We start from the raw sequence: 14,710 nt of genomic DNA on the forward strand, positions 1-14,710 counted from the left end.
CAAGCAAAGATCTTCCAATGGAGATTAAATATCATATTATATTATGATAACTTGCTTTACAATACAGGTTAATATCATTTTTGTTTCGGAAACAGAAATATTTATAGCTTTCTTATTCAATCTAATTAATTATTCTTGATATTCTCTAGATATTCACTTCTACGGCATTAGTCTTTTCCCACTATTATAAGCAGTTCACTTCCTTAATTCTTCCTCGGAAAGACTTCCTTTCTTCTCTGCTTGGAACAGACTTCCTTCCTTCTTTGGCTTAGTTGTGAAACACACGCGAGGATCTTTGTATCACTTATTGTAATACATATATACTTCTTTACTTCTTTCTCCGCAACTTAGATCCAAAGGTTTCAATATATATTGTCTTCTTTCCTTGACCCTTTCTAATACTATATCTTGCGCAAGTCCTAATGGGTCTTGTGAGTAAATAGGAGCGGCTCCAAGGGGGTGCTTGCGAACCCCTTAATTTTCTTCAGCGCCCCCTACGTTCAACTGAAAACACTAACGCTTAGAGTGCTTATGCCATGCCGTCATATCGAGCATCGAATGTTGGGTACAGAAGTAAGACCGTTATTATTGTATGCATCAGGCAAGCACTGAAAGAGGTCCTGTACTGGCGGCAGTCTTTATAAATATTAGCGTTAGCATTGTTGTCATGAATTTTTTCTTCCTTTGTTTCTTCAAGTGGTCTGTTTGTGGTTTTCGATAATGGCCTACAGTTTAATGTGGGTTATGTTTTCCTTTCTTTTTCTTTTGCATTGTTGATAAACGCTTTATTTTCCGCCTGTTTGTTCTTCCTCACACTGGAGCAAAAATTTCAGCTGCTTTCAAGGTATCACCAAGTCACTGACCAAGTCGTGCTCGTGAAATTATTTGAAGGGCTCTGGTGTAAAAACATGGTAAATGTCATTTTGGTCATTCTTGAGTTACAAAGCAAAATGTGCCGTCCTTCAATTTTCGAGTGAAATTGCCATGTCATACAATTTGCATTGGACTCACAAGGGAGGTTATCTAAATGTCCCCCTCCGATTTCCATGAAACGTGGCAGGTGTATAGAGTGGCCCAAAGGAAGAAATACGTTTTTTTTTTTTTTGTTTCGGCTAACCACGCTCCGTTACCCTGCTCTGGTCCGTCTATTGCTATGCCCATGCCTATCCGGGAACAACGGCGTCTATGAATTCAGCATCTCTCTACAATTGCACTGCGTTTGGTACCGACAGTCCTACAGTTCTGTGCTGTGTGTGTTCCAATTATATGAGAGTGTTCTTCCTATGCCAGATTTACGTGGTTTCGGGGTCAGATCCCCACTTCAATTTCTCCTCATCTTGACATTTGAGGGGGGTTTTGTCCCCTAAAAACGTTTTTTTAGCTGAAATATAAAAACACGCATTTCTTCCTTTGGGCCCCTCTATACACCTGCAAAGTTTCATGCAAATCGCAGGGGGACACAGGGGTCAGATTCCCATTTCAATTTGTCCTCATCTTGACATTTGAGGGGGGGGGGGTTTGCTCCTTAAACAGTTTTTTTAACCGAAACAAAAAAACACGTATTTCTTCCTTTGGCCCCCTCTATACACCTGACACGTTTCATGGAAATCGGAGGGGGACATAGGGGTCAGATAACCCACTTCAATTTGTCCTCATCTTGACATTTGGGGGGGGGGGTGCCCTTTAAAACAGAAGAAAATTTACTGTTCGTTGTTGGGAATAGTGCGGCAGAAGGGATTTTAACGAAGAGGAAGTTGCTGTGCACTTCGCGTTTTGTCCTGAAGTGGCAGACGAAATGTACAATGTACTATGCATTTTGTACCTCCATTGGTTACTGAAAAGGTTCAAAAATTGTGTCTTTAAAGACAGTGATAATTTAATTTGTATTTCACTACATAGTTCAATAAGACTGCAACGTTTATCTGAATGTTTACACTGTACGACCACTTTCATGGAGTATAAAACTTAATACATATCATCATGTAAGTCCAGGGGGAAGGCAAGGGGGGGACACAGCCTGCCTGGAAAATGAATGTCAATCTAAAGTTATTATATTTCACACATACAATTTCATTTCAGTCAGTAATTTTTGTTAATCAGTGGCGGCGATTAGGGCTGCAGTTGCCCCCGCTTTTTGCTATTTTTTGCCCCTGCATTATATGCTAAACTGTCCTAGCCGAGTTGGTGTCGCGATTCTGACGCTCAGCCTAAAGTGCTGAACGCGCGCCCAACAGTATATCAAAACTTCCACTCAGGGTCGTATATGCCGTAAGGAGACACGAATTTCTCTGTCTTTTAGCTTTTTACATAAGAGAACTTTAATTTCAATGGTAATATTCACATATATCTCTATCATTCCATTCTCTTTCATATTAACAATCAATATTAGCTATCAGTTTCTTCTAACTTCATTTTTATAAACAATATCTTTAATTTTATATCTTCCTCCGAGTGCTGCCATCTATGTTTAACGCCCGTAACTATTTACATATATTAGGCCTATTGGGTACAGTGGGATCCATGAGTATGACCTTGCAAATTGTCCATCACCATGTTCGTGCACTTTATTTGACCCAATCACAGCTTCAAGAATTAAAACTCAAAACAAGCTGTTGACAACTTCTTCACCAGCATACATAAAAATTCATCGCTTAATAACACACAGGATGTAAGAGAAAAATTAATTAAAATAGTCATGGACAATTTGCACGGTAATACTCATGGATCCCACTACGTAACAACAAAATATTCAAACCTAAATAAATAAAAACGGTTGCGTACCGTTTTTGTAAATTGACAGGAAGACTGTTAGATTTTAACGATAGAAGATTGTAAATATTACGGTAATTTATAACAGAATGCATTTGCATGTCGTCACTTTCTTGTGTTGTGGACAGAATGAGACGTGCACATGACGTAGGTAATCACTTGGAATATTCAACATAGGCACACTCATCATAGTTAAGCATAATGCGCCACTGAGACAAGAAAATAATTTTTCAACTTGAAACTTGAACATTTTGCACTGTATAAAAGTAGATAATTGATATAATTACATATCTCAATTTCTCTGGTTTACTTTCGCTGTTGTTCAGATATATCTATAGTGCCACCTCGTCTAAAAAATTCCTGTCACCCACTTTTCCACCAGTTTGCAAATTATGTAATTTGGGCAAGGATTGTTTTTCCCTGTGGTTTCACTTCTTGGTCCTAATTGAAAGCAAGGACCCTTTCTCTTTCTGTACTTAAAGTGGCAGCATTAGCCTAATATCGCTAATACATAGCAATATACTCATCGGTTCTGATACAGGCCTATGTATGAAAATTAGCGTGAATAAAGTGCTAGTTTAATATTCATTTCTTGTGTTCCAGGTACTATTATGACAAGAACATCATGACAAAGGTTCATGGGAAACGATACGCCTACAAATTCGATTTCCACGGCTTGATGCAAGCCTGCCAATCCCAGAACACGGACAGCAGTTACAAGTATCAACCAGAACTGGGACTGTTTTCTTCCTATCCTCACCAATGCTCCGGAAAGTTGCCCCCACTGCTCCCCCCTCCGGCACCGCCACAGACCTCGCTTTTCACCGCTCCGCCATATTGGACTTCAACTGCCTCGGCTTCGAGTCTTTCGTCTATTTATTCCGTAGCGTCGATGAGCGGCGCTAGTGTCACACCTCACAGACCGCCAAGCTTAAGGTATCCCTATCCTAATACGACGCCCAACTGAGAGTAGCAGATCTTATTGTATAGAAAAAGACAACAGTACTCTTCCTTGTTGTAATGTAAACAATAAGTGAATCTGTAAGTGTGTATATATGTTAAGTTGTAGTATTTTGCACATCTCCCTGCAAAACAGTGTTTTAAAGACTGGCGCCTTTTTTTTCCAGGTTAATTTCGACAAACAGTGAAGTCCTTTCTTTATACAGATGTGCTTATAAGAAGTAAATGAATGTTGTTTGTACATATATTTGTTTGGATGTTCCTGGTAAAGTGAGACTCTTTACAGAGAAACGCTGACACTTCTACCTGTTCGCATAAGGAAGTGAAATATGTGATTTTTAAATCGTTCCTGGCAGAATAGATCTCCAAGGAAAGCGCCACTTTCTGAAATGTACAAAGTGTTAAATAATGGCGACTTTCTTCATAATATTGTGTTGTCTCATTTTTTCTTTAATATTAATGGTGAATTTTGTTAAGTGATTTAAAAATCGAACACGAGAAATGAGATTTTTAAAATAAGATGATAAGCAGAAGTTTGTGTTTCTTATTCCTTGTGTGTGATATGTTCGTTGTTTTACTTCATTGTTGTCTTGCAAAATGTTATAACAAAATTACTACATCAAGCTTTGTAGTTTACATTTCTATGTATACTTAAAATGATGCAATTACTATAATATTTTGAGTTTATTTATTTGTCTTAACGTTGTAGTCTTGTAATCAAAGGGATATGAGCTCAACGAGGAACGATTTCAATGATTCAGATTCAACAGTGAAATTTTCATTTTACGCTATCCGTGGAAAACTTTGGATTGATTAAATCAACAGTATGCAATCATGTTCCTGTTACATGGTAAACATTTGTTAGCAACATTTTATGCTTACTCGGGCTTCATATTTACCTTTCATTTTTACGGACAACGAAGTTAGTAATAAGGTGTGTTTTGTACATCGTATATTGATACCCTTGTAGGTTTAATTGTTTCTTCTGCAAATATGCTGTATAAAGAAACAAATTGTCAGAGTACTAAGTGAGGTGAGTATACTATAAATGTAGGAGAGAAGAAGTTTTTCAGAGGGCGAAAAGAGAGAGGAAAGAAAGTGTTTGAAATTAGATCACGCAGAAAAGTTCACCTATATGCGCTGTGGCTGTGGCCAGTTCTGGAACTAACAGTCAGGAATGACTGTGATAAATTGTTTGGAACAATGATATTTCGCATTTATAATACATGAGATATGCCACATTAGAGTAGATGATTGAGAATAAGTTACTACGTAAGTCTAGTTCTTAATTGCAGACCTCAAATTCCATTTCAGCTTGTGAAAAACAGCAGATAGATTAACAAAGTTTGAAAGATTGCTAAGGAAACTGAAGGGTTATAGATGAGGTTATTGGACTACGTGGGGAAGTGATGAGAAGGCAAGATTGCAGGTTCGAATCTCGAGTGAACGAACTATTTTCATTTCTTTATTGGGGATGTAATTAAATTAATGTATTGTCGACATTTATTAGAGACACAATATGAAAACTGTACAAAGTACTTATGCTAAATCTACGTAATTACAGTTAATGTCACTTGGGATTTTTTCCATACAGCTTCTCTAAGACTAAATTAGTTCCTACAGAAGGTAAAAAGGTGGGCAGAGAGAGATATTGGTGGAAATAACTACCCTCTGCATCCCAGGTTTTAACAAGAATGCCAGCTGAAAGTAAAATTTGAGGTTGACTCTTTAAAAGAAAAAAAAGCCGCGTTGATTGTGTGAATTGTGAGGTTTCAGACAGAGATCACGACTCATGTGGCTTGCCAGCAGTAAATACACATGTCCAGTTTGCCAAGGTGCATACCATTGTAAGCAATATATTTTTCAACGGTTAAAAATTACAATGGCATTAACAATTAGTTCAAAACTAATGCTTTATTAATACAATAGTCAATTGACATAGTGACAAGTACATTTCAAGGCACTGCTTTATTACATCCCCCTAACAGTTTTTAAAAGCATTATGTATTTAGTCTGGAGTTGGACCCCCCCTGAAAAGAAATCCTTTCTATGCTCTCCCCTCCCCCACCCAAAGCTGGTCTTTCTAAAATGACAGGGCCAGAAAAAAAGTAACCAGGAAGCAGAAGTGGCGGGAATATTTTGTGGGGAGTTAATATAGCCCTACATACTTGACAAAAATGCGCGCTACGATGCCGGCTTGGGAAAGGATGTTCGTTGCGAGTGTCCCTTGTGAATTGTGCTTTCAACAGAGGAGGGGGAGTCGAACACAGGACCTCTTCATTATAATGCGACAGCGTTATGCTATTGGGGAAAAATATACAAAAAGAACTCTCACCAAACGTGTCATTTTATCACCACAGATGATGTGTCAATTTTAAGAGGGGGATTGCCTGAGACAAATATTTGAGACTTTCGGAAAACAACGTCATTGTTCACGGAATTAGCTGCCGTGATCCACTAATGAAACGCTGTGCGATTGAAACTACCAACCCAACTTTCTAAGAGGTATGAACTAATGAAACTCCATTTTTGGAAGAGTAAGTTGTGGTTGATTTGTTTAATTTAAGTCATTTTTCTGCTAATTTTGATAATGACGACTATAATGTTCAATGGTGATTGGATGAATATAACGAAGGGCCGAAAACAAGCACATGCTGACACTCAAAATACAAACCCTCATAAATTATTTCTTTGACAGTGGTTCCAGGCGCCAGGGACTCGTTGCCCTGAAAGAATAAAGTTTCCAGTTATGCAGCACAGGTTAGAAGTTGACATTCTAGTGTGTTCGAAATGGTCACGCCATACAACCTAAGTCATCTATGAAAAATAGATGAATTATTACTGGTACGGTGATCAACTTCGATTAGTGTTGCCCACGAGACGAGACTTTGGCCTGTCTCGTCTCGTGGAAATGCTGTGAAATGCTGTCTCGTCTCGAAAATATTCGTTTGTCAAAGGGACACATGATCAATCACGTCTCGTCTCGAATTTTTAAAAGCCTGTCCCGTCTCGTCCTGTGGGCAACACTAACTTCGATGAATTCCTTGTGTCCTAAATCATTTTGTTACCTCAATAAAATATGTTCATGTAACCATATATGTATTGCTTCTCCCGCATTAGTAACATGACAGTTCAGAAAACGAATAGCAACTTAGTTAATAATCTCTTTAATTCTGAACAGATTTTTCAATCATACTTGTTTATTACTTATGAGTGATATTTCGTCAAAATAGCCTTTCATTAGCCTAGCAATACTTCGTGGACAATGAACAAAGAATTTGATTTTCCGTGTGTGTTAAATCATTCCTAATAAGACGTTCATTTTAATCCAAACATTCAGTGGCGGCTTTAGGAGGAGTGGGAAGTGGGGGATGCAGTTCCCCCCGCCACATTTTGCCACTTTTTGCCCCCGCACTATGGCCACTTCATGCTAAGCCTTTTCTGCCAAGAAAAGTATATTGTCCTTGCCCCTCAAATGTTGGCACCCGATCGCCGCTACAACAAACATTCAGATAGATTTGTCAGTTGTACAAACATTGTAAGCTAAAAAAAGTAACTCCCCACGAGTAAGAAAAAACAGTCAAAACTCATACCATGAAAATACTATGCTCAGAAACGTGCATTTAAATTACGAGAATCTTCACGATTGTCTACCATCGCACTTTCTATCACTGTCGCCAAATACATAAAATCAAGTATATGCCTTGTATTTGCAACACAAGCTTAAACTTAATTCACATTTATTTCATGAAAGGAAATGTGATTAGAATGTATGGCTGCGCATGGGTAAACACTTCCTTGAAATAATTGTGTCCATCAGAGACAAAGCGAAAGGAACTGGAACAAGATGCGAGAATAGATTAGAAAAGAATAAAGAGGAAAACAATAAAAGGAAAGGGAAAAGAAGTAAGAGGAAAATCGGGAGTGTAAGAGAGAGGGGAATACACACGTCTTACATACACATATATACTCGTACTATATATGGTCTTACATTTATACTGCCCACCCTAATCTATCAATATGGAGCTTCTACCCACCCGGTCGAAAATTTCTGGCGCCGCTCCTGGCCACGGGGGGCAGCTCATATATAATTGATTATCTTACTTCATTTACCAGCGAATTACTTGTTATTAAGACTCAAGGATTTTATTCGTTAGCTTAGTTTTGTTACTCCTATGTGGTCGCAGAATAATTTGGTCACAGATTGGAAATGAATAAATTATGTGTAGTCATTTTGAATCTGCTGTACGAAATCACGTTTATGTGTAAATTAGTCTGAACCACGGAGAAGGTAAATAAAGGTGGAGGGGAACAAATAAATCTTGTGCCACGGAAACAGGGATTCTTCTAATAGAGTTATTTTCGGTGGGTCTGGATACATACTATGTGTGCTCCTGTTTAATATCCATTCATTTTTTCTTTTTATACTTTCTTCTCGCGCGCGCTCTCTCTCCCTCCCTAGAAAAGAAAGAGAGAGAGAAAAGAGGAAAGAAGGGGTGAGAGAGAGAGAGAGAGAGAGAGAGAGAGAGGGTTGGGGTGGGAAAGGGCTACGGAGAAAGAAGGAAAGGAGAAAGAAAGAAGGAGAGAGAGAGAGAGAGAGAAAAGAAAGAGGAAGAAGAAGAGAAAGAAGGAAAGAGAAGGGAGTCAGTAAGGTGAGATGGAATGAGGTTTTTCTTTCTCCGACTGAACTTTCATCAAGACATTTGCCTCCCTTAATCAGGGGGTCTGCGCACGCCTTTGGCTCAGAGATGTTAGTTTCTATGTGGTGTAGATAAATTAAATGAAAGGTAGTGTCTGCTGCCACGTTCTTTTTCTGCTCGAACCTCAAAAAAGATGCGCGTTGCAGTAGACTCGGTCTTTGTCTTATCGTGATTTCATCATGCTATGTATGCAATTACGTCTGTAACGCATACTGTGAAGTTGTAGCGATTACTTTCACAAAAATGTTTTAAGATTAGGTCCCTCAGCATTCTTCTAATAATAAACCTAAATGCTCTCGTAGTTAGGTTAGGTTCTGTTTGCATTACAATAATATCGCAAAATGCTTTCTAAAGAAAAAAGGTTCTAAATTACCTGTACATTCATTCCTACTAATCATAAACTTGCATTTCTCTCGTCTTAATCTGTTCGCAAGATTTGTAGCATCCTCTTAGCAGACGGATTACGTGGCAGGAGCAAATTTGACGCTTATTCTTACTGCTGACACGTGCGTGGAAGCAGACTCGGCCTTAATGAAAGTATAAATTATATTATGAAAAATGCTCCTTGGTGGTATATTACTTCAAGGGTGATATGTTTCAAATTGCTATGACCTGGTACTCATGCACAGAGGCCAACTTCGAGTACCAGTGTTGCCAAGTTGGCCCTTTTGGGGCCAGAACTGGCCCTTTTGAGTGCGTACTCAGCCCCAAAATTCAGCAAAAGCCCCAAGGGGCTTTTTAGCCCTACAGAGAGAAATCTTGCTACAAATCTAGCCCTTTCAGTAATGAAATATTTTTTTGGCATTTTCAGTAAAGTAAACTCATATTTTCAGCTTAATAAGAACCATTGCAACACGCAAAGAAGAATTCACGTAACCGACACCCCTCTGCACCTGCAAGCCAGTGTTGCCAATCTCCGAATGCAGGATTTCCCTTTTACCAGTGTAAAATTTCCCTTTCTCGACCTAAATTTCCCTCGATTTTCAAAACACATCTGAAGCTGTATCTTTGTATTACTATAACTGTTAATCAGGACCATATATAAGGGGGTTTAGTGGGTTCAAACCCCACATTGAATAAAATACTAGAAACTGATCATAGTTTCTTAATATAATTATCCTAAAATAAACATTTGAATTTTAAAATAAAACACTAATGTATCGAAAAAATCCCCAAACAAAAAAAAAATCTTCTGCGGAGCAATGATTGTCGGACTGAAACCCACCCATTGTCAAAGCTTAGCTAGCGGCCTGCTGTTAATATTTTTCTTTTGACGCCTGTTTTGCCTGAGGAACAAACTTTATTATTATTATTATTATTATTATTAAATATTTATGAAAATCATAAAGCTATACACCTACACTTACACTCGTTACCTTTAACTGGTTGTAGCCAGCCTTTGAACTGCGGGTCTTCCTGCCACTCAATACGAATTTTTTTCACATGTTTCCCAGATATCTTTTCATCCGCAGATAAATCCCCACGACGTTCTCTAACTTTTTTGGGAGTTGCAGGTAGCTTCCTATTAGTCACCTCTTCCATTCTCCTTGCAACGACACAGGACACACAAAGTTACACACACACAGCCACTAAGACACGTTCTGAAATGATGGTTGGAACAAGGAAAGAAGTTGAAAATCGCATCGCAAATTCTTTCCAGGTGCAGCGCGGCTCGTGCCTTGAGGTCTTTCTATGAAACGCGACAAATATAAGACTGACCGGTCAAGGTCATCTATAACAGGGAGAGAGAAGCTTACTGAAAAGTGTCACTGTTGCTAACTATTCATTTGGAAAAAGTACACGCTGAAAAAAAATATTTTCGAACTTTTTAAAAGAACGAAAATGTGAGTTTAAATTTCCCTGTTTTTTAGCTATTTTTCATTAAATTTCCCTTTTCCCTTTTCACCCTCAAATTTCCCTGTGCCTAGGGAAATTTCCATGCTTTTGGCATCACTGCTGCAAGCTCGTCCTGCGACCCCTCCTTGGGGAGCAGGTAGCAAGCAAGTGCACATTGTCACTTTATCCCCTTGTTTCTGGTTTTGGTATGCTGTGTAGCCCGAGGCGAATTACGGATAACGTCGATTCCAGGAGCGAATCTTTGTTCAGTTGCATTGCATCTGGTCCTTGAAAGTTCACAGAAATGCGGTGTGGAATCGACGAATCGTTCGTAACAGTGAGGCTGGCTAGAGTCTAGTTTACGTCCTTCTTGCCCGTTTACGTCCTTCTTGCGCACTCCTTCTTGCCCGTTTACAAAACTGTGCTAGCAGACAGCCGGCGCTCCGGCCTCCGTAGGGTAAGTAGGTTTTTCTTTTTACACTTTCTGTCACTAACCATTCACGGGAACGAGGTATGCCTACGAGGTTAGGTTAGGCCTGTTAGGTTCGGTTCCATTAGCACTCATTTCACCCCTAAATATGTGCTTCATCATCGAAAAATGTCCTCAGTACATTCAATCACGCATATCCGGACAACATCGGCTTTTCTCGTTTTCCTCCTCCAGGAAATTTTTCCTCGCCTTGGGATTTACTTGTTGAATTCCTTATGCAATAACCTTTCCAACGATATATCACACGTATTCCTTATGAAAAGGACGTAAACTAGACTTTTACCGTGAGGCTCGACCAGACTAGTTCGTGTGTGCTTGAGTTTCAGAAATTTTGCACCAAAACACCCAAGAATTAAAAACCAGGGTAACATTATCGTATGGGTAAAACGGATTCCTTCAAATTTCCTTCAAATTTACAGGAGAAAGTACTTACGGAAATCATTTTCTTGAGCGTTTTGGAAGTTCCTGAATGTAGATTTGATCCATTTTAATGTGAATGCGTTTTGTTTTCTGCGAAAATCTCTGTCCGACACGCTGTTTCTGATCCCGCCATTTGCTTTTTGCATGAGAGTGCAATGTTCCGTGTGTTAAGACGATGCAACCCCGTAGCCAGTGTTTCAGCCTCGCCGTGTTTTCACTAGAACCACCTGTCGAGTTCGGAACAAGCCATTTTTCCCGAAAACTTATCGCACAACATTGTAGCAACATTGAGTTCGGACGTCACAGGAGAGAGCTGTTTTTACAATTTCTCTTTGTATTTATGCTAATGGAACCTAACCTAACAGGCCTAACCTAACCACGTAGGCATTCCTCGTCTGACGTCAATATTTAAGGTTGCAAGATTGTTGTGCGTAAAGGAAGAGAATTAACGAATTACGAAAGAAAGATGGTTCCGACCCGAATGGGTGTCACTTATCGCACAACACTGTAGCAACATTGTGTTCTGACGTCACAGGAGAGACCTTTTTCATGTTAGGCAATACAAAGGTAACGCGTCTCTTAGCGAAAATATTATTTTTTCTTTGTATTTATGCTAATGGAACCTAACCTAACAGGCCTAACCTAACCACGTAGGCATTCCTCGTCTGACGTCAATATTCAAGGTTGCAAGAGTGTTGTGCGTAAAGGACGAGCATTAACGAATTGCGAAAAAAAGATGGTTCCGAATTGCGAAAGAAAGATGGTTCCAAATTGCTGTGTATGGACAATGAACGTGGTAAATCGCAAGGTTATTTTACAAGTTCTACACATAAATGCGACGTATTAGCATAATTTCAAATAGGGGCACGAAAGTAGATATTTTCCGGTGAACGAGATTGCACCACTGCATAAATCGACAAAACAGTCTCAGAACGCCCCCTAAACCTGTATGCTATGACGGCCATAATGTGTTACAGATTCGAAACAACAAGTAACAGTAAGTACTCGTAAATAGAGAAAATAAACATTATCTTAGTTAGAAATGCATTATTTCGCCTTAAGAAATGTTCCGCAACACGTTAGCAATGTAAAGAAGTCCGAAATATATGATTCGTAGGTGTTTCACCCATACGATAATAGTACCAAATCCAGATTTTTTTTCAGTACGCAGCCGCCAACTTTGTAAATCTAGCCCCTTGGATGTGAATTTTAGCCCCATTTTGGGTGCGATTTAGCCCGTTTTTCTCTCGTGCTGTTGGCAACACTGTCGAGTACCATGTTTGAAGATTGCTCTTCACAGTTTGCTATTTATTTATTTATTTATGCCAGGTAAGTGAAAAACCTTCAATTATAAAATGAAATCTTATTGCTGCGTGATACATCCTACTTTTTTTTGTTGTGTGTTCATTGAATAATGTGGTAACAAGCCGAAAGCAGTCGAGAGCAAATTGTTTTAGAACAACAAATTCAAACTGAATAAAAAATAAGCATGTCAAAGGATCTTCTCTTGATAATAAATAAGCTCACTGTGAAATTTATTAGGAGCGATTTTACAATACAGGGAATTTCTCCATTTTGTTTGAAATTCGGCATACTCACTAATTTTGGCCCCCTAATCACGAATCTGCAGTCAAAATTTGGCGCTCACACGTGGAAATAGCAAAATAATCGAAATTAAGTTCTTATTTCCACACCCTCGATTTCCGAATTTCCCGCCGGTTCCGGGCTCCGCCCCTGGGGTAATCGACCTACCGCCCCCAACCGCTGTCGCGGCCCCGCCTATATCTATAGACTCCCTGTTAAGGGCATGTTAGAAAGTGGCCGGATTCACCTGCCCCCAAATAAGCGCCAAATTTATACGTGAGCGCCAAATTTTAAGTGCAGATTCGTGATTAGGAGACCCAAATTAGTAAGTAACCGAAAATTCAAACAAATTGGAGAAATTCCCTGTATTGTTAAATTATACCATTTATTAATGTTCTACAAACATTATCTGGACACTAATAAATAAATATAATTATGAAAATCCCAACACGAATACTTTCAAGGTATGTTATCTACATGATTTCACTTTCTAGTTTGTGTTTTTTCATTACTTTGTATGATATTAAAAACTACAACATCCGTAAGAGCCCCCAAGTGTATTTTTCAAAAGTTGATTTTATAACAGACAGGCTAATCGGCACTGAATTTACTGTTCATTTTCGGATCTTGACTAGTGTGCAATGAACCTCAAACCTGGAATATTAGATTATTGCATGTAGCTCTTTATTTGTCTTTCCAACATGAAATAATAGCCTGCCCAAATATCAAGTAATGCCTCTGTGATATTAATTATTTGCATATTACTAGGGGTGTGCAGGATGAAAAAATTCTGGTCAAAACTGAAAATGTTCAAAATATCCTGACACAATGAAAATTTCGGTACTATTATCGTATGAGGGAAACACCTACGAATCATATATTTCAGATTTCTTTACATTGCTAACGTGTTATTTTCGAATGCGGAACATTTCTTAAGGTAAAATAATGCATTTCTAACTAAGATAATGTATATTTCTTCTATTTACGAGTACTTACTGTTACTTGTTGTTTCGAATCTGTAACACATTATGGCCATGATAGCATACTGGTTTAGGGGGCGTTCTGAGTGTGTTTTGTCGATTTATGCAGTGTTGGAACCTCGTTCACCGGAAAATATCTACTTTCGTTCCCGGATTTGAAATTATGCTAATACATCGCAAACCATTGACGTTAGCCTCACAAACCATTGACGTTAGCCCCACAAACCATTGACGCTAGCCCCACAAACCATTGACGCTAGCCCCAAAAACCATTCACGTTAGCCCCAAAAACCATTTTCCGTAAGGTTAGGTTAGGTTAGGCAAGCATAGTTAAAAAAAAAAAAAATTAAAAATACTCGATACGTCGTTCTAGTGAAAACAAGGCGAGGCTGAAACACTGGCTATGGGGTTGCATCATCTTAACACACGGAACATTGCACTCTCGTGCAGAAAGCAAATGGCGGGAGCAGAAACAGCATGTCGGACAGAGATTTTCACAGAAAACAACATGCATTCACATTAAAATGGATCAAATCTACATTCAGGAACTTCCACAACGCTAAAGAAAATGATTTCCATAAGTACTTTCTCCTGTAAATTTGAAGGAATCCGTTTCCCTCATACGATAATGTTACCGAAACTACTTACGGTAATAAGTTCCTGTAGCATTGTCTATATTGTCTGCATATATTATGGTCCTTTCTGCAAAATAATGTTTATACCATATTTACTCATGTATAACATGCACATTTTTTCAAAATTTTTATCCCCAAATTGTGGTGCGTATTATGAACGGAATAATTCAGACAGCCAACATGAAACCACACATGTTTTCACTATGTCACTGTGTGTAACAGGTGCAAATGCAAATTCCCATGTTGGATTTCTTTTGTAGTAATATTTATGAAGAAAAAACTCTAAAACTGAAATGGCTTTTTGAAATGAAATTTGACTTTTAATTGTAAGTTTCT

The 14,710-nt window shown here is 38.6% G+C and overlaps 1 protein-coding gene across 1 annotated transcript in view; it reads left to right on the top strand.

Moving 5' to 3' along the window:
• LOC145999852 (DNA-binding protein D-ETS-6-like) overlaps positions 1-4,249 on the top strand; it is a 62,878-nt gene extending 58,629 nt beyond the window's left edge. Inside the window, exon 4 of the mRNA XM_083137121.1 lies at positions 3,373-4,249. Coding sequence (XP_082993247.1) covers positions 3,373-3,736 — 364 coding nt within the window. The 3' untranslated portion in view covers positions 3,737-4,249. The remainder of the gene's footprint in view (positions 1-3,372) is intronic.
• The last annotated feature ends 10,461 nt before the right edge of the window (positions 4,250-14,710 follow it).

The sequence above is a fragment of the Lepisma saccharinum genome, chromosome 16, assembly GCF_977018435.1.
Source record: "Lepisma saccharinum chromosome 16, izLepSacc3.1, whole genome shotgun sequence".
NCBI classification, from domain to species: domain Eukaryota; kingdom Metazoa; phylum Arthropoda; class Insecta; order Zygentoma; family Lepismatidae; genus Lepisma; species Lepisma saccharinum.